The following is a 25,319-nucleotide window of genomic DNA, read 5'->3' on the forward strand; positions in this document are numbered from 1 at the left end:
CCACCGCACCCGGCCTCCAAATTCTATTTTTTTTTTTTTTTTTGAGACGGAGTTTCGCTCTTGTTACCCAGGCTGGAGTGCAATGGCGCGATCTTGGCTCACCGCAACCTCCGCCTCCTGGGTTCAGGCAATTCTCCTGCCTCAGCCTCCTGAGTAGTTGGGATTACAGGCATGTGCCACCATGCCCAGCTACTTTTTTTTGTATTTTTAGTAGAGACGGGGTTTCACCATATTGACCAGGACGGTCTTGATCTCTTGACCTGGTGATCCACCCGCCTCGGCCTCCCAAAGTGCTGGGATTACAGGCTTGAGCCACCGCGCCCGGCCCAAATTCTTATTCTTAATCACAACTTCCCTTCTCCCAGAAACACAACAGAGGGAAGGGATGCCCTAAGCTACCAGAAGAACAGAAAAATCAGACTGAACCTCATATCCCATTATCCCAAAGAACACCATTCATTCCCAGAGACTAACAGTATGAGGCTTTTCAGAGATTCAATTCTGGTGTATAGCTTGCTTTGTAGAGAGTATAGGACATGCTCATCTGAGGGGGGAAGTATGAGTGTTGCAAAGAGTATTTCAGGCCATTTTGTTTCACCTTATCTACTTATAATTGTCACGGACTCCAAGAGAACCTAAAACTCAAATTAGCTCTTAGGGAAAGAAAAAGTTAGTTACTACCACATAAAGGGTTACGATGAATCACTGTCATAACACCATGAAAAAACAAATAAAGACACAAATTTATTTTAAGAGACAAGGCCTCACTCTGTCACTCAGGCTTTAGTGCAGTGACCTGATCACTGTTCACTGTAGCTTGGAATTCCTGGGTTCAAGGGATCCTCCTGCCCCAGCCTCCCAAGTAGCTAGGATTACAGGCACACACCACCATACCCAGCTAGTTTATTAAAATTTTTTAGCAGGGTGCAGTGGCTCACACCTGTAATCCCAACACTTTGGGAGGCTAAGGTGGGTGGATCACCTGAGGTCAGGAATTCAAGACCAGCCTGACCAACATGGTGAAATCTCATCTCTACTAAAAAAAATACAAAATTAGCTGAGCATGGTGGCACATGCCTGTAGTCCCAGCTGCTTGGGAGGCTGAGGCAGAATTGCTTGAACCCGGGAGGTGGAGGTTGCAGTGAGTCGAGATCGTGCCATTGTTTTCCAGCCTGGGCAACAAAATGGGGTCTCCCATCTTGCCCAGGCTGGTCTCAAACTCCTAGCCTCAAGTGATCCTCCTGCCTCAGCCTCCCAAAGTGCTGGGATTACAGGCATGAGCCGCTATACCCAGCCAATACAACTTTAATATATTTAGAGCTTCTCTAGAGTCATTCTAGACTGAAATAGATTTTTTTGTACATTACATGGAAATTTTAAATAAATAAAAAAAATTCTGGCCGGGCGCGGTGGCTCAAGCCTGTAATCCCAGCACTTTGGGAGGCCGAGGCAGGTGGATCATGAGGTCAAGAGATCGAGACCATCCTGGTCAAAATGGTGAAACCCCGTCTCTACTAAAAATACAAAAAATTAGCTGGGCATGGTGGCGCGTGCCTGTAATTCCAGCTACTCAGGAGGTTGAGGCAGGAGAATTGCCTGAACCCAGGAGGCAGAGGTTGCGGTGAGCCGAGACCGTGCCATTGCACTCCAGCCTGGGTAACAAGGGTGAAACTCCGTCTCAAAAAAAAAAAAAAAAAAAAAAAAATTCTGAACAACTCTTATTTGTAGACCCCCATACCCATGACAGAACTTAGGCCTGTGATTTTCCTATTAAACCCCTGTAGCCCACTCGGATCTTCCTTTATATTCAATATTCTCCTATGGTCACCTCCCCACTACTAGACCACAAGCAACCGGAGGTCAGTGACCAAGTCCTAATCCCCTCTATACTCCTAGCCCCTCTACACCCCGGCACCTGGTAACGGCTGTAGGAGTATCTGAACAAAGCATCTATACATTACTACTCTGGGCTCTTGGTCACAGTGAGGCGCTTGGCATCACAGAAAGACGTTATTCTCTTTCCAGTTCTTTCTCAATCCTTCTGAGCAGATCAAGGAAAAGGCTCAACGTGGTGCTACGTTACCTTCAACACCTCTCCATCTCTTGCTAATTTCCCTTTTTAACCGAAAGAGAGTATGCCTCATGCTGTGAACAGGCAGTGGTGCTGGCTGGAATTTAATAACTGTTTGGGGTTTATTTATGGTTACCTTCCATTTACCTAGTGACACTGTTTTTCCTTATTATAGTGACACAAAGTCTCCTTTTCAAATACATTTGTTTTACAAGTGAGTCAACTGCAGGGGAAAATAATATTAAGTGAAAAATGAAATAGAGACAGCCATGGGATATGGCAAAATAGTAAAGGGGGTTCCTTTATGAATGGTTGAAGCTTGAGGAACACAGACCTAGTTCTCCCATTTTATAGATCGGGGAAAAGGTTCAAACAGAGGGCCCCAGTGATGGTAGAGTTACACCCAGGAGTAAGAGCCAGGGTCTGGGCCAGGCACAGTGGCTCAGGCCTGTAATCTCAGCACTTTGGGAGACTGAGGTGGGCGGATCAATTGAGGCCAGGAGTTCAACACCAACCTGGCCAACATGGTGAAACCCCGTCAATACTAAAAATACAAAAGTTAGCTGGAACTGGGCACAGTGGCTCATGCCTGTAATTCTAACACTTTGGGAGGCTGAGGCAGGTGGATCACCTGAGGTCAGAGGTTTGAGACCAACCTGGCCAACATGGTAAAACCCCGTCTCTACTAAAAATACAAATATTAGCTAAGCATGGTGGCATATGCCAGTAACTCCAGCTACTCGGGAGGCTGAGGCAGGAGAATCACTTGAATCCAGGAGGAAGAAGTTGCAGTGAGCCAAGATCATGCCACTACACTTCAGCCTAGGTGACAGAGTGGGACTCCATGTCAAAACAAAACAAAAAAAGAGTTAGCTGGGTGTCGTGGTACACGCCTGTAATCCCAGCTACGTGGGAGGCTGAGGCAGGAGAATCCCTTGAACCTGGGAGGCGGAGGTTGCAGTAAGCCAAGATCATGCCACTGCACTCCAGCTGGGGCGATGGAGGGAGACTCTGTCTGAAGAAAGAAAAAAAAAGAGCCAGAATCTGAGTGCAGACATCTGCCTGGGACCTGCAATCTTGCAAAATCCAGCATGTCCTACCAGCATGTCCCAGAACCAGAAACGGGTCTCCAGAATGGGAGTGGGTTAACCCCAGCTGATTGGATGGATAATGGTCACCTTTAGTAGCTGGAGAAACTACTAAGCCATTGTTCAATGCTTTAAATTTTTGCCTCATCACATGGAAAAAGTACCCAGGCTGATGAATTTCTTCCCAACAGTAAAACAAAAGATCTGCATTAGTCACTCAGTGAAGTAAAACCCACACAAATTCTACCTTCGGGAAAGGTGTTGGGCGTTCCCCGACTACACCAGAGAGGGCCTAAAACTGACATTTGGTAGCGCTGCAGTATTAGGAATTGGGCCCAATTATGAACCGCAGGCAGCTGGTGTCCAAGAAGCAACTGGGAGAAGTACACGGTTCATGCAACACAGACAGATTCCTTCTACCCATCAGGGCAAAGACTTGCCAGCTCCTCAAAAGAACTAAGAATACTGGCCCCAACCTCCCATTTTTATTCCCGTCCCAGGAGCCACAGAATTCCCTATTGGCAGTCTCCTCTGTCACCCCAGCCCAGTGACTTCGATGCTGTTTGTACAGGGCATAACCCAGAAGTCCAGTTTCCAAGCACTAACCACTGTAAAAATATTGTCGCCAGCTCCATGACACCAGGTTGGACAGTGCGGGGGGAGGGGGGGTGTTTAATGCCACACCCAGGGCAGCAAAAATTTTGACAGATGGCAGGCAGCCCCACCATGACCCCAGATGCCAAAGAGCTAGGAGGGAAAGCGGTGCCCAGGGCCAAGGCAGGGATGAGCCAGACTCCTGGGGGATGGGAGCCGCTGGCACAGCTGCCCTTTACTCCAGGTTGGAAGCACACAAGGCAGTCAGCATGGCCTCAGCCCCACGGTGGGGATGTAACCCTGACAGACTCCCACATGTCTCTCCAGCTCCACCCTCCTCCACAAAGCCCTGAAAAGAGAAGCAGTAGCCCATGGCATTAAGGTGAAGACTGATTTTTCCAAGGCTAAGTAGGAAGTGCAGGGTCTCACAGCAACAATGCTGACGCTAACACCACAATAGCAGCAGCTGGTGTTTACTGAGCACTTACTATGAGCCAGGCACAGCGCCAAGAGGTTTAGATGCATTCTCTTTTATACTGAAGAACTCTGTAAGGCAGAGTATTTTTGTTTGTTTGAGACAGAGTCTTGCTCTGTTGCCCAGGCTGGAGTCCAGTGGCATGATCTCAGCTCACTGCAACCTCCACCTCCTAGGTTCAAGCAATTCTCCTGCCTCAGCCTTCCGAGTAGCTGGAATTACAGGCATCCACCACCAAGCCTGGCTAATTTTTGTATTTTCAGTAGTAACAGCGTTTTGCCATGTTAGCCAGGCCAGTCTCAAACCCCTGGCCTCAAGTGACCTGCCCGTCTCCATCTCCTAAAGTGCTGGGATTACAGGCATGAGCTACCATGCCTGGCCCCTGTAAGACAGAGCATTTTAGGACCACATTCGGCCCATGGACAACAGGCTCCTGGGGAGAAGCAGGTCCCAGGGTCAGCCAGCTAGCTACAAAGGAGCAAAGCCAAGACTCAGGACCAGGAGCAAACACAGGACCAGGAGATTACTGCTGCTGCTGGGAGAGTGTCTTTCAAGAGGGTGCTCTGGGAAAGGTAAAACCACGAAAGAAAAAAATGGGAGGGAAGGGCCGGGCGCGGTGGCTCAAGCCTGTAATCCCAGCACTTTGGGAGGCCGAGGCGGGTGGATCACGAGGTCAAGAGATCGAGACCATCCCGGTTAACATGGTGAAACCCCGTCTCTACTAAAAATACAAAAAAATTAGCTGGGCATGGTGGCGCGTGCCTGTAATCCCAGCTACTCAGGAGGCTGAGACAGGAGAATTGCCTGAACCCAGGAGGCGGAGGTTGCGGTGAGCCGAGATCGCGCCATTGCACTCCAGCCTGGGTAACAAGACAGAAACCCCATCTCAAAAAAAAAAAAAAAAAAAAAAAAAAGAAATGGGAGGGAAGGCCAGATGTGGAGGCTCAACGCCTGTAATCTCAGAGTTCAAGACCAACCTGGGAGACATGGCAAAACCGTGTCTCTACAAAAAATACAAAAGTTAGCTGGGTGTGGTGGTGTGCGCCCATGGTCCCAGGTACTCAGGAGGCTCAGATGGGAGGCTGAGATGTGAGGATCACCTGAGCACTGGAGGTCAAGGCTGCAATGAGCTGTGATTGTGTCACTGCAATCCAGCTTGTGCCACAGAATGAGATCCAGTCTCAAAAAAAGAAAGAAAAAACAAGAAAAAAAGGAAGAAATGGAAGTGAAGAACATTACAGGAGACAAAAGAAAGGGTGAGGGAGGGCAATGGAGCTTCCTTAATAAAAAAATAAAATAAAATAAAATAAAGAGGAGACTTGGCCAGAAGACCAGAAATGCAAAAATGCCACTCACGATGGTTCCTACTCAACAGTTATCCAAAAACCCAGGTTGCTGCTTCTTCTAAAAACAGTCTTTTAGGTAGAAGGAGCCATCTTTGACCAATTTCTGGGAGTATTCCCAACCACCTTCCACCTTCCTAGATAATTAGGTCGCTTCTTCCTCCAGACTGGAGAGACCACCCCCAGGTCCAGGAATTAGGAGTGTGAAAGATGGGGAAGGGGAAAGAAGAGAGAAAGGAGGTGGGGGAGTAGGATGACCACCATTCATGAGGCACTTACACCAGCCCCCACCACTACCTCCAAGGACTGGGCCAAGTGATTTATCAGGATTACATCATTTTATGTTCAACAACACCAGGAAGCGGGTACTGCTATAGCCTGGGACACAAACTCAGAGAGGTCAAACAACTTTCCCCTAGTCTTCCAGCTAGAAAGCAGCAGGGTCTATCTGACCCATGCTCCTGAGCACTCCGGAAGTGGCTGGATCTGTATCCAGAAGTGGTTTCCATTGCATGTCCTTTGCCTCTTGGCTGAGACAGGATGGCTCCATGGGCCCGGTGTCCTGCAGGCTACTGGGAAAGTGGTGTCTCCAAAGAGCAATACCGTGAAGACCTCAGGGCTACATGTAATTTTCAGACTTCTCAAAGTTCCCAGGCAGTTAAGGGTGAAGCAAGCTGTCCAACAACATTGTGTCAGGCTCACATCTGAAACCTGTTTAAACAGCTAATGGAGCTGAGTGAGTTTCTAGGCTGGGCTGCCCATGAGACAAGGTCACAATAGTTACCAAGTATAATAACTATTATTAAGAGACCCTGGCAGTCCCAATAAAAGTGGGCCCTAAAAACTTTTAAGAGACAGAAAGTGGGGCTGGGCGTAGTGGCTCATGTCTGTAATCCTAGCACTTTGGGAGGCCGAGGCGGGTGGATCACCTGAGGTCAGGAGTTCAAGACCAGCCTGGCCAACATGGCAAAACCCTGTCTCTACTAAAAACACAAAATTAGCCAGCCATGGTGGTGCATGCCTGTATTCCCAGCTACTCGGGAGGGTGAGGCAGGAAAATCGCTTAAACCCAGGAGGCAGAGGTTGCAGTGAGCTGACATCATGCCACTGCACTCCAGCCTGGGTGACAAGAGCGAAACTCCGTCGAGAGAGAGAGAGAGAGAGAGAGAGAGAGAGAGAGAGAGAGACAGAAAGTGGCTGAACACCTCCACTCTGTGGTTGACCAAACATATTTCTAGACCAAGAGAGACTTGCAAACCACAATGAGACTCAAATAAGACCTTTCCTTTTAAGGCTGGCCAAAGCTCAGCAATAACTCAACTGAGGATGAATCTCGTTATAACCATCAGGATGACCAAAATGATTTCAGAAAACATTTCCAGTCCGCAGTCGCTTTTTTTCCTGAGAAAGGAATCTCCTTCTTCCCTATTCTGATTAAAAGATAGCTGTAGGCCGGGCGCGGTGGCTCAAGCCTGTAATCCCAGCACTTTGGGAGGCCGAGGCGGGTGGATCACGAGGTCAAGAGATCGAGACCATCCTGGTCAACATGGTGAAACCCCGTCTCTACTAAAAATACAAAAATTAGCTGGGCATGGTGGCGCACGCCTGTAGTCCCAGCTACTAGGGAGGCTGAGTGAGGCAGGAGAATTGCTTGAACCCAGGGGGCGGAGGTTGCGGTGAGCCGAGATCGTGCCATTGCACTCCAGCCTGGGTAACAAGAGCGAAACCCCGTATCAAAAAAAAAAAAAAAAAAAAGACAGCTGTAAGCAAAATTCCCTAAAAGTAGAAAAGAGTCACTAAAATTCTACACAGGTCATGTTTTTTCTTTACATTTTTCTGTGTTCTTGCAATTTTTTGCAAAGAACTACACATGTAACTTTTTAATGTTCAAAAAAAACTTAATGGAAGTGAATTTCAGGCCAGGCAGGGTGGCTCACTCCTGTAATCCCAGCACTTTGGAAGGCCGAGGCGTGCAGATCACTTGAACTCAGGAGTTCAAGACAAGCCTGGCCATCATGGCAAAACCCACTCTCGTAAAAATACAAAAATTAGGGCCAAGTGCGGTGGCTCACTCCTATTATCCCAGCACTTTGGGAGGCCGAGGCAGGCGGATCACGAGGTCAGGAGATCAAGACCATCCTGACTAACATGGTGAAACCTTGTCTTTACTGAAAATACAAAAATGAGCTGGGCATTTTTGTATTTTCAGTAGAGACAAGGTTTCACCATGGCATGCACCTGTAATCCCAGCTAGTCGGGAGGCTGAGGCGGGAGAATCGCTTGAACCTGGGAGGCAGAGGTGGCAGTAAGCCAAGATCATGCCACTGTACTGCTGCCTGGGTGACAGAGCGAGACTTGGTCTCAAAATATATATATAAGAATTAGCTGGGCATAGTGGCACGTGCCTGTAGGCCCATCTACTCAGGAGGCTGAGGCAGGAGAATCACTTGAACCCAGGAGCTGGAGGTTGTAGTGAGCCGAGATGGCAGCCTGGGTGACAAAACAAGACATCGTTTCAAAAAGAAGTAAATTTCAAAGACATACTGAGCTGATAGCTTTCCTTAGAAAAGCAGTAAAACAGAAGGAGTAACATCTCAGATAAGGATCTGAGTAAGAACCACACACTTACTGGCTAATCTAGGCATGCCTCAGTTTTCTCATCTGCTTAACAGGAATTGTAACAATAACTACTTCTCAGAATTGCAAGAATGTTTCATATGGCTATTAGTAAGAAGTGTTTATCACAATACCTGGTACTTAAGACATGTTCTCTCTATATTCGCTATAACTAATGAAACTTACTATGATCGTGACTTTCAGTAATTTCCTTTTATTATTTAATTTTAATTTTATATTTTTATTTAAAAAAATATATGGGTGGCTCAAGCCTGTAATCCCAGCACTTCGGGAGGCCAAGGCGGGTGGATCACAAGGTCAAGAGATCAAGACCGGCTGGGCGCGGTGGCTCAAGCTTGTAATCCCAGCACTTTGGGAGGCCGAGGCGGGTGGATCACGAGGTCAAGAGATCGAGACCATCCTGGTCAACATGGTGAAACCCCGTCTCTACTAAAAATACAAAAAATTAGCTGGGCATGGTGGCGCGTGCCTGTAATCCCAGCTACTCAGGAGGCTGAGGCAGGAGAATTGCCTGAACCCAGGAGGCAGAGGTTGCGGTGAGCCGAGATCGTGCCATTGCACTCCAGCCTGGGTAACAAAGCGAAACTACATCTCAAAAATAAATAAATAGGCCAGGTGTGGTGGCTCACGCCTGTAATCCTAGCACTTTGGGAGGCCGAGGTGGGTGGATCATCTGAGGTCAGGGGTTCAAGATCAGCCTGGCCATCATGGTGAAACCCCATCTTAAAAAAAAAAAAAGAAGAAGAAGAAAGATAAATAAAGAAATAAATAAAAATTAAAATATATATATATACGGAACACTTCATGAATTTGCGTGTCATCCTTGTGCAGGGGCCATGCTAATCTTCTCTGACTCATTCCAATTTTAGTATATGTGCTGCTCAAGCAAGCACAACTTTCAGTAATTTCCTATTAAATTCATTTTCTGAGCTTCACCTGGCAAGCTGGAAAAGGCCTTGTTCTCTAAGGCCTTGTTGAAGCAACTCACAGATACCCAGAGAGCGAACATGAAGTGCTTTGTTCTTTAAGTTCAGCATCACAGTCCAAAAGCGAAGTGCTCTACGGGGATCCCAGAGCCAGCTGCCTACCACATATAACTCCCACTTCACTAAAGGCAGCAAAGAACCACTGTTTTGCATGTTTCGAAAACAAACACATTGTAAATAAGTCAATGTACCAGACTTAATACTCAACCTATTATGCTGGAGACTGTTTATTTAACAAGTTATTTATTAAATTCCTATCAAGGGCCAAGCTCAGAGCCACAGAGGTGAACAAGAGACACAGCGCCTGCCCCTGGAGCAGTGATGATCTGTGGGAGAGTAAGAAGGCAATCTACAACACCGATATGGCTCCGTAAGAGGGCAGTGTGGCCAAGCACAGTGGATCATGTCTGCAATCCCCACACTTTGGGAGGCTGAGGCAGGCGGATTGCTTGAGCCCAGGAGTTCAAGACCAGCCTAGGCAACACAGCAAAACCCAATCTCTACAAAAAAATACAAAATCAGCCAAGTGTTTTGGCGTGTGTGCCTGGAATTCTGGCTACTGGGGAGGGCTGAGGGAAGAAAATCGCTTGAGCCGAGGAGGTCAAGGCTGCAGTAAGTTGTGATGGCACCACTGCACTCTAGCCTGGGTGACGGAGCATGACTCTGTCTCCAAAAAAAAAAAAGAAAAGAAAGAAAGAAAAGAAACAGGGTGTTAGGTGGCCGGGAGAGGACCTCAGGTCCCCCAACCTTGGGTGTGACTCCCCATGAATGTCCCGGGAAAAGGGGAGGCAATTAGGTAAGAGGTGCATGCCTGCAGGAAGTGTAACGTGACACCGGGATCACTTCCCGTAAAGGACACCCTGACTAGAGAGCCATCCCCCAGGTGCCAGCTTGCCTCCTTTGGTAGAGATCAGGAATGTGACAAGCCACTGCCCAGGTGCTTTCAAGCCAAGCTCTGCCAAGGCACCTCACTCAGAACACGTTCCAGGTTCTGTCCCTGGATGGCTGGAAGTTCCACCAGGGCCCCATCCCAGCAGCAGCACATCGCCAGTCCTCCAGCACGCACCCCTCCCTGCCTCTGCTGAGAGGGAATCTTGTAAACAGAACCATGAACTCTGCTCAACTGATACAACTACAGACTCGCAAAGGCCTTTTGGGGTCTCAGCTCCAAGGCCTTGCACCTCAGGTCCCCTCAGAGACAGGTCCTGGTCCCATACTCTGGCCTTCTTTACCCCACACCACGGGAACCATCAATTTGTTCTTGGGCAAGAAGCACCAAGCGGCTTCTGCTCCCACAATAAGCTGTAGATGCCAAATCATTCTCATGTCCCTGGAATCCAATAAACCATTTCAGGGAGGTACAGGGAAATCTGGGTGAGACACACAAGAAGTACTGTACAAGCACGATAAGCACTTATTTTCTTGGTACACGAGGGAAACTGAGAAACCTTATTTCCTGCCCCGGCCTCCCTAGGAGGCCTGCCTCTCCTTCAGTCTCACTCAGCGGAGGGGAGCACCGCTCCTGTCTGTCGAAGGAAAGCTGACTGCTGCTTGCCATTTTTCATCTGAAAGTCTGAATTTATGAGCCACGGTAAATTTACATAGTGCCTACCACAAATCCCCACCCGTTTCCCTATAGCTCGAATGCCAAAATTCCACCCTGCGTTCCAAATAACTCCAACCTCTTTAGTAGCCTTTTTTTTTTTTTTTTCTGGAAAGGAAATTCCAGAAAAGTTGTCTGGCATGGTAAAGGCTGACCAGCCTTATGAAAATACTCAGAAAGGTGACCCATTTAGTCAAAAGCGCTTTCAGATCTCTATGAGAAAGGGAATTCATGCCAGCATAAAGGGCCTTCAGAGAGAGAGAACAGGAGTGCTGTGTTAACACCCAGACCTTTCGGCAAGCCAGCCCTGCAACGGCTGGGGAGGCCGAGCCCAGAATGGGCCGGACAGACCAGCTTTCTCCCTCTCAGGAGAGGTGCGCCTCGGGAGAAGCCCGTGGGGATCACAGGCTCAGCTCCGGCTCACACAGCTTCGTGCTGCGGCGCACAGCAAAGGGTCTGTCCGAGAGGCTACATGCAGATGAGCAGAAAGCTGCCTGCTTGGATTGGAAGCAGGCTGCCCACTTGTGCCAGGGCCATGGAACTGATAAAGGCCGGGTGCCAGGCCTGGAAAGAAGGGTTCAGTTGCTGGGCTCACCAGCAAACACAAACCAGCACACCCTCCCACCAGTTAAACAAGGTAGTAGAAGGAAAGGCTGTGGGTGAGCTGATTTTTTTTTTTTTTTTTTGAGATGGAGTCTCACTCTGTCACCCAGTCTGGAGTGCAATGTCATGGTCCTGGCTCACTGCAACCTCCACCTCAAGGGTTCAAGCGATTCTCCTGCCTCAGCCTCCTAAGTGGCTGGGATTACAGGCATATGCCACCACAACTGACTAATTTTTGTATTTTTAGTAGAGATGGGGGTTTCACTATGTTGGCCAGGATGGTCTCAAACTCCTGACCTTGTGATCCGCCCACCTCAGCCTCCCAAAGTGCTGGGATAACAGGCGTGAGCCACAGCGCCAAGCCTGGGTGAGCTCATTTCTGACAGAGCACAGCTGTGGCTATGTCCGCTGTCACCAAGGATCTCCTGGAATACCTGGCCCTCAATAACACCCCCACACACATGTCCTGTGGTCATGTGGTGTGTGCTGGGACCCCTGCAGCCAGGAAAAGTCCAGGGCCACCTCTTTCCTCACCTCTGGTTTCCAGACTTCACTAAGAAAAGCCCTGCCCACCTCCCCTAAAGCAACCTTCAGCTAGTCCCTACTGTCCACACCCGCGGTGACATTACTGCCCCTGGAAACCAAAGGCAGGGAAAGAACTAGAACAATGTCTCCAAAAACTGTGGAAAAGGTCCCAGGCAGAGCTCCATGGTGTGGAAAAAGATAAGGCAAGTAGCCCCCAAAAAGTTTTGTTTTCTAGAAGGAAATTTCAATTTCACATCAATCAAATGCAAATGAGTAAAGTTTGGAGCAAAGCAAAACAAGAACTAAAAATCCACAGAAGCAGAAAACAGTCTCTTCCACACCCTCTCACTACAATATATCTATTTTCCTTTGACACAAGTTGGGTTTTACTGCATGATACAGGCAGGTAAGAAGCCTAACCTGTAAAGTGAGGCACAGCTGTGCCTCAGTTTTCTCATCTGTAAAATGGAAACAGATGTAAACCTCAAAGAACAAGGCTGAGGCCAGGTGCAGTGGCTCATGCCTGTAATCCCAGCACTTTGGGAGGCCAAGACGGGCGGATCATGAGGTCAGGAGTTCAACACCAGCCTGGCCAACATGGCGAAACCTCGTGTTTACTAAAAATACAAAAATTAGCCAGGTGTGGTGGCGTGTGCCTGTAGTCCCAACTACTCGAGACGCTGAGGCAGGAGAATTGCTTGAACCCGGGCGGTGGAAGATGCAGTAAGCTGGGACCATGACATTGCACTCCAGCAATGAGTTGAGACGGCACCACTGCACTGCAGCCTGGGCAACAGAGCAAGACTCCATCTCGGGGGAGGGAGAGAAAGAAAGAGGCTGAGACTCAAAATTTAAACAATTAAAGAGTTTACATGAGCCAAAGTGAAGACAGCTGCCTGAAAGACTCAGGCCCAAGTAACCTTGGATATGAGCTCTGTTCGGCTTTTGCTACAAGCAGGTTTTTAGAAGCAAAAAAGGGGACAGGGAGTGGACTGATACAAAGCTGTTTGTCAGGATTTCTCATTGGCTTACAGAAATAGCATTGATTAGTGGTTGGCCATGCATCATTCAACTACAGGGTGTGGATTATAGTACTGTGTGCAGTATTATGACATTAATTTATAGCTAATTGTCACAAGAGCAATTTCTTCGTTTTAGAAATGGGTCTCACTCTGTCGCCCAGGCTAGAGTGCAGTGGGGCAATCATAGTTCACTGCAGACTCGAACTCCTGGCCTCAATCGATCCTCCTACCTGACCCTCCCAAGTAGCTATACTATGCAGGGTTGTACCACTGCATCCAGCTAATTTTTTAATTTTTTTGGTAGAGATTGCAATCTCACCCAGGCTGGTCTCCAACTCCTGACCTCAATAGATCCTCCAGGGCCAGGCGTGGTGGCTCACGCATGTAATCCCAGCACTTTGGGAGGCCGAGGTGGGTGGATCATGAGGTCAAGAGATCAAGACCATCCTGGTCAACATGGTGAAACCCCATCTCTACTAAAAATACCAAAAATCAGCTGGGCATGGTGGTGCGTGCCTGTAATCCCAGCTACTCAGAAGGCTGAGGCAGGAGAATTGCCTGAACCCAGGAGGCGGAGGTTGCAGTGAGCCCAGATCGCGCCATTGCACTCCAGCCTGGGTAACAAGAGTGAAACTCCGCCTTAAAAAAAAAAAAAAAAAAAAAAAAAAAAAAAAAAAAGGCCGGGCGCGGTGGCTCAAGCCTGTAATCCCAGCACTTTGGGAGGCTGAGGCGGGTGGATCACGAGGTCGAGAGATCAAGACCATCCTGGTCAACATGGTGAAACCCCGTCTCTACTAAAAATACAAAAAATTAGCTGGGCATGGTGGCGTGTGCCTGTAATCCCAGCTACGCAGGAGGCTGAGGCAGGAGAATTGCCTGAACCCAGGAGGCGGAGGTTGCGGTGAGCCGAGATCGTGCCATTGCACTCCAGCCTGGGTAACAAGAGCAAAACTCCGTCTCAAAAAAAAAAAAAAAAAAAAAAAGATCCTCCAGCCTCGGCCTTCCAAAGTGCTGGGATTATAGGACAGGCATGCAGCACCACAACTGGCCTGGCCAGCAAGTGATTTCAAGAAATGAATACATAGGGAGGGCACAGTGGCCCACACCTGTAATCCCAGCACTTTGGGAGACCAAGGCAGATAGATCAGTTGAAGTCAGGAGTTCGAGACCAACCTGACCAACATGCCGAAACTCCATCTCTACTAAAAATACAAAAAATTAGCTGGGCGTAGTGGTGGGCACCTGTAATCCCAGCTACTGGAGGGGCTGAGGCAGGAGAATCACTTGAAACGGGGAGGCAGAGGTTGCAATGAGCAGAGACCGAACCACAGCACTCCAGCCTGGGCAACCGAGTGAGACCCTGTCTCAAAATAAATAAGTAAAAATAAAATACAAATATAAAAATTAGCCTGGTGGGGTGGTGGGCGCCTTCAATCCCAGCTATTCAGGAGGCTGTGGCATGAGAATCACTTGAACCCCAGAGACAGAGTTTGCAGTGAACCAAGATTGTGCCGCTGAACTCCAGCCTGGTGACAAAGCAAAACTCTGTCTCAAAAAAACAAAATAGGGCCGGGCGCGGTGGCTCAAGCCTGTAATCCCAGCACTTTGGGAGGCCGAGGCAGGTGGATCACGAGGTCAAGAGATAGAGACCATCCTGGTCAACATAGTGAAACCCCGTCTCTACTAAAAATACAAAACATTAGCTGAGCATGGTGGCGCACGCCTGTAATCCCAGCTACTCAGGAGGCCGAGGCAGGAGAATTGCCTGAACTCAGGAGGCGGAGGTTGCGGTGAGCCGAGATCGTGCCATTGCACTCCAGCCTGGGTAACAAGAGAGAAACTCCATCTCAAAAAACAAAACAAAACAAAACAAAAACAAACAAACAAACAAAAACTAAATAAATGAATACATAGCTCACTTTAAAAGGACTCACCTTCCTCCGATAAAGGTTCTTTTCTTTTCTCACAGATGTAAAACCACTAGCTCTGCAGAGTTCATGAGGATTGGAAGTAATATAAGTAAGACAGGCCATGGTCAACAGACAGCAGGTATGAGAAATACTAGATGGTATATTAAAGGATGAATATCCTCAACATTCAGTACACAGCCAGCATCATTTGTATGTATTCTTGGTACCAAGAAGAGTCAAGAAATCATATGCAGGAGGACAAGGGTCCTCCTTGCCAAGCTTTCTACATGCACTGCTCAGAAAAGCCAGGTTTTGATAACGGGGAGAGGGAGACAGCCACTCTGTCCCAGTAACTCAGTCTGATAGGCAGCCTTGACTAAGTGAAAAACCAAACTGCTTCTTTGCTTATAGTACAAGAACATTTTTGGCCAAGGACATTCTACTGCATGGGGTCTGGCCAAAACTGTTCTTTGGTAAATGCTATACTCAAACAATGGGCAGAAATAAAATCCCATCAAATTGTTTTTATAAATAAACAGTTTGCAGAAGAGTTACAACCACCACCTACAGTTTATCAAATGAACATAGTTAAGGCAGCTACTCTAAGGCTGTTAGAGGGCAGCAGCTTCACACATAGCTCAGTACTTTTCTTTGTCCTCCTCCGCCCCGAATACTAAATCCTGATACTAAGTGTGCCTCATTAAAATTCCCAGGAGTTCTGTCCTCTATACCATCTATACCTGCTCTCACCTACTGGTTCACCACTTCAGTCGTAAAGAGAGCCATTTGGTTTTCTAATCATTTTCCCCAAGAAGCTCTCTTCCTGGTACACGGACTCACTTTCCCATGCAAAGTGAGCTAGGCACCTTAAAAACACAAGATCACTTCTGAAGCTCCTGAAGAAAAGTGTTATTGTTTATTATACAATAACCTGAGCCAATTTAGGGATTACTGAGCCTGTTTAATGAATAACTAGATTTACAACAGTCATATAAGATGGCTTCCAGTAGAATGTCCTGAAAGGCAATTGTAATCATTATAAAAGCGGGAAATAGCACCCATTAAGATTAAAATGGCTCATTCCATTGAATGTTTTCATTTAGTTAAACTTATTGTTGGGGGAAGGGGTTATAATTACAGATCCAGCTCCTTAATTTAGAATACTCAAAGATGAAAATTAAAATAGAGTAACAAGAATATGGAAAAAAGAAAAAAACTAAACGTAGAAACACAAGCCTTCATAGGACCCTCCAAATGAGGTGTATGCACCCAAGGACACACAAGATAATCCCTTAGAGCCAGGAAAAAAACAGATTTTATATTTGGATTTGTCATCTAAAAAGAATCTAAGCTTTACTAATATTTAATATACAGACTGATAGTAGAATATGTTTATAGCTTATAAATATATATATATATGAGGAAGGGGCGTATACAAAATTTTCAGCTAATAGGAATGACTAGAGCAACAGTTGAGAGACTCCTGGGGTAGATGGCCCCTTTCAGCTGGTTCACTACCCTACACTAAACTCAAGGTACCAGGTGCAGTGGCTCACATCTGTAATCCCAGCACTTTGGGAGGCCAAGGCAGGTGGATCACCTGAGGTCAGGAGTTCAAGACTAGTCTGACCAACATGGTGAAACCTCATATCTACTAAAAATACAAAATTAGCCAGGTGTGGTGGCGCATGCCTGTAATCCCAGCTCCTTGGGAGGCTGAGGCAGGAGAATCGCTTGAACCCGACAGGTGGAGGCTGCAGTGAACCAAGATCATGCCACCACACTGCACTCCAGCCTTGGCAACAAGAGCGAAACTCCATCTCAAAAAAATAAATAAACAGACAAATTCAGGGAGCATACCTCATAGGCAGCCTCCAGTCTGAGAAAGCCCTTGGTGAGTCAGCCCTGCTCCACTGCCCCACTGCCCCCTTAACCTGAGCATCAAGACCTCTAAACTGACACACTCTTCTATTCCTGGGCTAAATGTCTGTTCACCTGCCTAATTCTAGTCACACTTTAGGTCTTAGCTGAAAGGTCCCTTCCTCCAGGGAACCTTCTAGATCACCCAACCCAGCCTGGGGGTAGATGTTCATCCTCTTCCGAGGGCTGGGAACCTAGATCCTTGCTACTCACAGCGTGGTCGACAGAGAGCAGGATCTGAAGCTGGTTGGAAACGTAGAATCCCAGCCTCCACCCCAGCACCTACTCAATCAGACCTGCATTTTCAACACAGCCCCCGGGTGATAAGCACCTGCCTGAAGGTTTGAGCAGCTCTCTTCTGCAGGGCTCTTCTCCTCTCCTCTATTTGCTTGTCTCTTCCCCTCTGAGTCGTGTCTGAGGCAAGCAAAGGACAAGTCCTCTCATTCCTGTGCTCCTAGCACCCAGCACAGAGCCTGGTTCAGAGATGGCCTTTCATCTATTTCTTGAATGAGGAAAGGAAGAAAGAAAGGATCTTGGGAGGCGTGTTCATCAGAGGTTCCAAACTTGGGGAAAGGGAACAGCTAACACACCCCAGACGACAGCAATAGGATTCCAAAAATATCCAGACTGGCAAGAGAATGTACAGAAGACAAGACAAAGTCCTGGACTTGGGTCCAAAAGCACAGTATTAATAGTGCTAATGACAACACCGTGCTACAACTTAACCTAATCATATGTAACTCTAAGATAGCAACTATTTTGCTACCCCCCCGCCCTTTTTTTTTTTTTTTTTTTGAGACAGTTTCACCCTTGTTGCCCAGGCTGGAATGCAATGGCACAATCTTGGCTCATTGCAACCTCTGCCTCCCAGATTCAAGCAATTCTCCTGCCGCAGCCTCCCAAGTAGCTGAGATGACAGGCATGTGCCACCACACCCAGCTAATTTCGTATTTTTAGTAGAAATTGAGTTTTTCATGTTGGTCAGGCTGGTCTCGAACTCCAACCCTCAGGTGGTATGCCAGCCTCAGCCTCGTAAAGTACTGGGATTACAGGCGCAAGCTACTGCCCCCGGCCTGCTCATACATTTTATAAATGGGGAAACAGGCACAGAAAGGTTAAAGCAGTGGACTAGAGTTTCTTAGCTGGTAGCAGGCAGAGTGCGGATTAGAATCCAGACAGTCTAGCTTCAGACCGAGGCCCTGAATCACTAGGATCCATCTAGTTTAGCCTAGGATGTGCTATCTGGAGGTCGTTGATAGAAAAAGCTGGGTGACTGGCACCCTGACCATGGAGCCGCTGAAGGCAGGACCTAAAGTCTCCAAGCCCTGAGCATCTGCTCCCCCAAGGAGCAGGGCAGCCATCCTCAACTAAGCCAGCAGCCCGCTCCATGGCACCTACCTCACAGCACAAAACCAGGACCCAAGAGACACACTTTGGCTCCAAATCAAAGTCCTCCTTTAGCACAGACTCTCCAAGAACGAAGGCGGCTGCCGACTGGCACGCTGGCTCCGCCATTGCTGGGAGAGGGCCACAGAGGCCCAACCACCATCTGGAAGTGATTTGGCTCAGAGATTCCTGAACGGGGTGGGAGGTTGGAATGACCAACCGCCTGGGGCTCCCTGTCCAGCTTGGAAACAAAGCTGGTGTGAACGGGCCCTGGAGGCGACCATAACATACCAGGGGGCAGCCCCTTCCAAGGAGGCGGCACTGTCTAGGCAGTCCACAGCCATATTTTAGCAAGTAGGCTCAACCATAGCCAACCAAGCTGTTCTCCCCAGAGCGCGCTGATTTTAAATGCCCTTTCAGTGTGCAAACCTTTCCGGCATGACTTCTGAGATTATTAGACACTGCCTTATTTAATTAACAGGCACTCGCAGCACTTACTATGTAACATAAACTGTGCCAAACACTTTAAAAATTATTAACTTGTTTAATCTCTATAGCAACCTTTTAAGGAGGTGGTTATTATCCCCATTTTAGTGATAAGAAAACCAAGGCACAGACATTTCTTAATAGCTACTTAGTGGCAAGTGGGATTTGAACTAAGAATCCTTGCCCTTAACTACTGCACAAGCCACATTGCATGCTAATGTGCTAAGAACTTGTTATTAATAATTCTGACAAAGCATGCTACTTTGCTACTTTTTTTTTTTTTTTTTTTTTTTGAGACCGAGTCTTGCTTTGACGCCAGGTGCCAGGCTGGAGTTCAAGCAATTCTCCTGCCTCAGCCTCCTGAGTAGCTGGGACTATAGGCACACGCCACCACGCCCAGCTAATTTTTGTATTTTTTAGTAGAGACGGGGTTTTACCATGTTGGCCAGGATGGTCTCAATCTCTTGAACTCATGATCCACCCACCTCAGCCTCCCAAAGTGCTGGGATTACAGGCATGAGCCACCACGCCAGGCCAACTTTGCTACTTTTGAAGCACTCTCTGTACTGCCCAAAAGACATGCTAGACGTGCAAGAAAGAACAGAACTTAAAGTTATTTGGAAATGATTTTCGTAGTAGTAGCACAAAAGAGAGGAAGGAAAAGGAGCTGAATGCACCGGTGACCCACCACCCTGGAAACTGCCCAGTGACCCAAAGTCTTAAGGAACATGCACCCTGTCTGCTCTGGCACTGGCCTGGTGCAAGTCAGTCAAGTAAACTTTAGGGTCAGATCACATCCTCTGAAAAGGAAATAATTCCTTTCTCTAAAGGCCCAAAACAAAACACACCACCCAGACTTCTGGGCCTTGATCCTCATTCTTGGGCTGAGAGACCCCTTTTCCTCCCAGCTGGCTGGGCTGCCCCATGTCAGAAAGTTTTTTGGAAAAACAAGTAAATAAAACTGCCAACTCCTGGCAAACAGCTGAAATTAAAGACGCTGAGGCTTCACTATGACCTGCCTACAACAGAACAAGAACCGTAAGGAAATTTTCAGCTTTTGGATGGCGCCTACCTTACAATGAAACACAAATGTGAATAAATAGCCAGGGCTGTCTTTCAGTGAATTCGAGGCAGAGAAGCTGCAGTCCTCTGGCAGCTGTTGAACCACCACCTATCTCAGAGCTGGAGACATGTACACAATCCTAATGACTCCCCAATTGTCTGGCCTTATCCAAAGCATACAAAACCCTGTATTCATTCAATGATACCTTCCCTGACATGGTATAAAACAGTAAAACATCATCCATTGGGTAGCAGGAAATCTCAACCAACCAACCAAAAAAAAAAAAACCAAAAAACAGTGAGGACAGCACAGGAGACAAACTGACCCCATTCGACTCCCGACTGACTCTCAACTAGTGAGATCCTCATCACAGCCTGGAGGATTAATCCTGCCAATCATGGAAGGCCCTGAAATCCCTAGTTTGTCCAAGGCCAGAGGTTCAGAGTGTGGGTATCCAGCCACCACCCTAACACCTAAGACTTGCAAACCTAGTGTTACAGGGACCCTCTGATGTGGAGAGAAAAGCTGTACTTTACTCATCTCTGAAACTGGAAGGCAAGTCAGAAAAGGCTCCAATTCAACAGCTGGGCAGACCTGGGTTCCAGACACCATTTACTAGCTAGGTTACTTCACTCCTGTTTCCCATCTTTAAATAAGGATAATAATACTAACAGCGGCAAGAGTAGGATCACCATTAGCCCCCCAAGCTGTTCTCCCTGATTCTGACTGTCCCTTCAGTGTGCAAACCATTCCGGCACTCCAGCTCTGTCTCCTAGGCTGAAGTGTGGTTGCACAAAGATCTTGGCTCACTGCAACCTCCAGCTCCCCAGTTTAAGAAATTCTCCTGCCTCAGCCTCCTGAGTAGCTGGGATGACAGGCACAAACCACCATGCCTGGCTAATTTTTCTGTTTTTAGTAGAGATGGGGTTTCACCATGTTGTCCAGGCTGGTCTTGAACTCCTAACCTCAGGTGATCCACCCACCTCGGCCTCTCAAAGTGCTGGGATTACAGGCATGAGCCACAGTGTCCAGCCCTGGCATGACTTTTGAGATCATTATTAGACAGCACCTTATTTAATTAACAGGAACGATTTTCTAAACACCACACGGCCAGGCCAGAACTAAGCCCTGAACTCTCCCAGTGACTCATAGACGTGGATCATTAGAAGAAGGGTAGCAATTGCTATCAATCAATGATTAGCATGAAGATTCCATGGGGTGATCAATAGAACACACTTAACACCTCGTAGGTGCCCCCAAATTGAAGCTAGTGTCATAGTCAGCACGATGCAATACAACCTAAGCAGTGAATAGATGAGCCTTAGTCCGAGCTGGAGGTAAGTTTGCCTTGAAGGACCATTACCCACAGCAGCCTCACAGGAGGGAAGAAGCCTCCTGCTTTATCCCCGCAGCAGTCCTGGCACTTGCCAAGGCTCCCTGTGGTCTCCAGAGGGTGGAAAACCTGTTTGTTGCAAGATCTCTAGGGAGAACAATTAAGCAGCCAATGACACAAGTTATAAATGTGGTCACACCCTTTAACCCAGGAATGTCACTTTGGGGAATATGATCCAAGAAATCATTAAAAAGGAAAAAAATACAATGTAAGTTATAGTAGGAAAAGGAGGCGCTGCCAAAAGCCCACAGGCCCAGCACAGAGGAATGGGAGCTAACTAACCCTGGAATGTCAGGACAATGGGAGAAGCTAGGGCCTGGGTGGATTCGGGAATAAAAATCAAGAGGGCTGACCCGGGCGGGGTGGCTCATGCCTGTAATCCCAGCACTTTGGGAGGTCGAAGCAGGCAGATCACGAGGTCAAGAGTTCAAGACCAGCCTGGCCAACATGGTGAAACCCCCATCTCTACTAAGAATACAGAAATTAGCTGGGCATGGTGGCATGTGCCTGTAATCCCAGCTACTCAGGAGGCTGAGGCAGGAGAATCGCTTGGACCCGGGAGTCGGAGGTTGCAGTGAGCCGAGATGGTGCCACTGCACTCCAGCCTCGGCAACCAGAGCAAGACTCCATCTAGGAGGAGGAGAGAAATCAGGAGGACCGAGTGAAAAAAATGTAAGCGACCAGACAAAATCTAGAATGAGACCCACAGCCCCGGGCACTGATGAGAGACAGTGCTGGAAGCAGCGGCTGCCTCTGTAAACAGTGGGTAGATCAGGCAGTCCATGATTTGCTGGTGCTGTGGTTTGGTTTGGTTTTGTTGTTGTTTTAGAGATTTCATGTCATATCTGGAAACTTGTGGTTTACTTTAAGTTTCTTTATTCAGTTAATTAAATAAATACACATTTTTAAAGCAAAGAACAGATCCAAGTTGAGCCCAGCTGGGCCTTGGGATTCTTCAGAGGGGAGGCTGGTTTCTGAATGATAAAGAATTCCAGGAGAGGCCGGGCGCGGTGGCTCACGCCTGTCATCCCAGCACTTTGGGAGGCCGAGGCGGGTGGATCACGAGGTCGAGAGATCGAGACCATCCTGGTCAATATGGTGAAACCCCGTCTCTACTAAAAATACAAAAAATTAGCTGGGCATGGTGGCACGTGCCTGTAATCCCAGCTACTCAGGAGGCTGAGGCAGGAGAATTGCCTGAACCCAGGAGGCGGAGGTTGCGGTGAGCCGAGATCGCGCCATTGCACTCCAGCCTGGGTAACCAGAGCGAAACTCCGTCTCAGAAAAAAAAAAAAAAAAAGAATTCCAGGAGATTCTGAGGTTCTCCGCCCGCAGTACAGGAGATGGACCCCAGAAGAAAGACAACAGTGTGCCTTTCCGTGTGGATACCTCTGCAGGGAAGCCACCCTTGGGGAGGGAGAGGGCTGCTGGAGATCAGCTGGGTGGAGCAGCGCCTGGCCCAGGAAGCAGGAAGCAGCCCTACCTTGCCAGGACAGGTGTGGGGGAAGGGAAGGGTGAGGCCCTGAGGCCTGGGGGAGGCTCAGCCTAGAGGGAATCCCTTTTCCACTGGAGAAAGTCCCGGCAGCCACACCTAGCTCCTTTTCTTCCTGTCACTAGGGTCGCCATAATGACCTGGTTTCCTCAGGAAGAGACCCAGGTCACAGGCCAGGGCCAGTCCCTGGTTCTCCTTAGGAAGAGACCCAGATCCAGGACCCTCCCCCATCCCAACCCCACCCACCCCGCCACACACACATAGGCGGATACACATTCTCTGCATATAAACATATTCTGCACACCCGTTTCGTGTACACGCAAACTCTCTTTGCATATACACACTGTATGTGTGCACACACATTCTCTGCACACATGCCTACATGCACACACACATACTACAAACTCCTTGCCCCTACTGTCACAGCCCACACTCTCAGCAGCCTTGTGGCCCTCCTAGAAGCCCCCAACTGTCACAAAGGAGACCTCATCTTCATTCTCTCCTCCCCAGCCCAGCAAGAGACACCAACTCCCTCCCTCCTCTCAGGAAGACCCTGGTGTGGGTTTGGAAGGGGAGAGGAAAACAAAGCCTCCTTCTAACTGTCGCCCACTTCCTTCAATTCTCCGCGGGGCCCTACTTGCTGACCTTGGACAAGTCAGTTAACCCTCTGGACCCCCTTATCTGTAAAATGGGTCTAGTCTCACCCCAGCTCGCAGGATGTGTAAGGACAGAAGTAACTTAGAAGGCTGATGGCGCACAGAGGACGCTCGTTGGGCTCCCTACAAGACAGGAATCACTGTGACCACCACCATCCCTAAATTACAACTTTGGCAGCAAGGGGTAGGCTAAACCTGTGGTGCGCGGCCAGAGCTGAGCCGGGAGCAGAGGGAGCGAGGACACGCACCCGCGCCTCCCCCTGCAGTCTCGGGGCCCACACCCATTCCGGCGACAGCAGGGGAAGGTACCAGGTCCCAGTCTCCACCTGGGTGGGGAAGCCCCAGGCGCAGAGAGCGCTTCCTCCCCAAGTCTCCCTGCCTGGCCTCCAAGCCAACGCCCATTCAGTTGCCGCAGAGCGCACCAACCTGGGCGCAGCAGGGCGAGGGCTCCGGCTAGCGTCTAACCCTAGGGCCCCGCCCCCGGGAACGGCGAACAAGGGGTTCTAGTCCCCTAGCTCCCACAGGGGCGCCCCAGGTGCAGAGAAATGCCATATCTCCACCTCCTCTCCTGCAACCCCAGCCCAAACCCTCAACCCTTAGCCAACCAAAGATGCACTGCTGGGGAGCACGACGGGGAGTGATCACAGCAGGTCCCTGCCCAGGGGAGGGCACCGGAGAGGGGGTCTAGGCCCCCTATGTCCCACCCCCGGGTCCGACTCCCCCTAGTCTCCGAGGTGGGGGCGCGCTGCGGGAAACCCTCGCCTTCCTCAGGGGCGAACGCGCGGGGGCGGGTCGGCACCACAGTCCGCGCCTGGGCCAGGTCAGAGAGCTCACCGATGGACACGAGCTTGATGTTCTCCCGGTCCAGGAACTCGAGCGCCACGGACACGTTCTCGAGCTGCATCTGGCGAAAGGTGGGCCGCTGATGGTACTTGCGGTACATGCGCTTCTGGCTGAGCACCTCGAGCAGCGCGATAAGCCTCAGCCCGTCGCTCAGGTCGGTCTGCAGGTTGCCGATGCGTTTGTTCACGCACTTGAGGTGCTCGTTGCACCAGCGTGTGAACGTGTTCTGCTGGATCTTCTTCCACGGCGCGTCCTCCGCCAGATCCTTCTCGGTTACCGGCATCCTGGTGGCAGGGAGAGTGCAATGCGCCACGAGCTGCCGGGGACTGGTGTTTGGAGGCCTAAGGGCCAGAGGAGCGAGAACCGAGGCGGAGAGCGGGAGCGGGGTTCGAACTTGCTGCTACCGAAGCCGCGGCCGGTGCTGCTCTGCGGCCGCCCGCCCCTGGCCGCGCGAGGCGCCTGGCCTCGCGCCTGCGCGCTGAGCCGCCCCGCCCTCAAGCCCCGCCCCGTTCCGACCCTCCCGCGGGAGCTCCTGGGCCACGCTCGCCCTCTGCAGCCTGCCGCGGGCACTGCGCCCCACGACGCTCTGGGACCAGCACTCGAAACCCACCACCCCAGCCGCACGTACGGCTGCCTACATCATCCGGTCAGCCCCGGAGTGGGGGGACCCGCGGGGTCTGGGAGCCGGACAGAATGTGTCGGGCCGCAGTGGGACCTGCAGGAGGGGCGCGCGGGACGGAGGTCTCCATCCATCTATAGATTCAATAAAATTCACTAAGGGCTTTTATTGAGCTCCACCTGTGTACCTGGCATTCTTCCGCGAGCCTGTCATCAGTGACATAAATAAGACAAACGTACTGCACAAGGCCGGGCGCGGTGGCTCAAGCCTGTAATCCCAGCACTTTGGGAGGCCGAGGCGGGTGGATCACGAGGTCAAGAGATCGAGACCATCCTGGTCAACATGGTGAAACCCCGTCTCTGCTAAAAATACAAAAAATTAGCTGGGCATGGTGGCGCGTGCCTGTAATCCCAGCTACTCAGGAGGCTGAGGCAGGAGAATTGCCTGAACCCAGGAGGCGGAGGTTGCGGTGAGCCGAGATCGTGCCATTGCACTCCAGCCTGGGTAACAAGAGTGAGACTCCGTCTCCAAAAAAAAAAAATTCAAAAATTAGCCGAACATGGTGGCACTTACCTGTAATCCCAGCTACTCGAGAGGCTGAGAC

At 49.3% G+C, this 25,319-nt stretch overlaps 1 protein-coding gene and 1 non-coding gene across 5 annotated transcripts in view; both read right to left on the minus strand.

Annotated features, from left to right (window-relative positions):
- FLNB (filamin B) overlaps positions 1-24,549 on the minus strand; it is a 174,289-nt gene extending 149,740 nt beyond the window's left edge. For all 4 annotated transcript variants that reach the window (XM_039477161.2, XM_039477160.2, XM_039477159.2 and 1 more), the window contains exon 1: positions 24,088-24,549. In XM_039477161.2, coding sequence (XP_039333095.1) covers positions 24,088-24,379 — 292 coding nt within the window. In that variant the 5' untranslated portion in view covers positions 24,380-24,549. The remainder of the gene's footprint in view (positions 1-24,087) is intronic.
- Positions 8,995-9,101, minus strand: LOC120367318 (U6 spliceosomal RNA). Its single transcript, XR_005581721.1, has one exon. It is a non-coding gene; the product is annotated as a U6 spliceosomal RNA (small nuclear RNA).
- Positions 24,550-25,319: the final 770 nt, after the last annotated feature.

This window comes from Saimiri boliviensis, chromosome 8, assembly GCF_048565385.1.
Source record: "Saimiri boliviensis isolate mSaiBol1 chromosome 8, mSaiBol1.pri, whole genome shotgun sequence".
NCBI lineage: Eukaryota > Metazoa > Chordata > Mammalia > Primates > Cebidae > Saimiri > Saimiri boliviensis.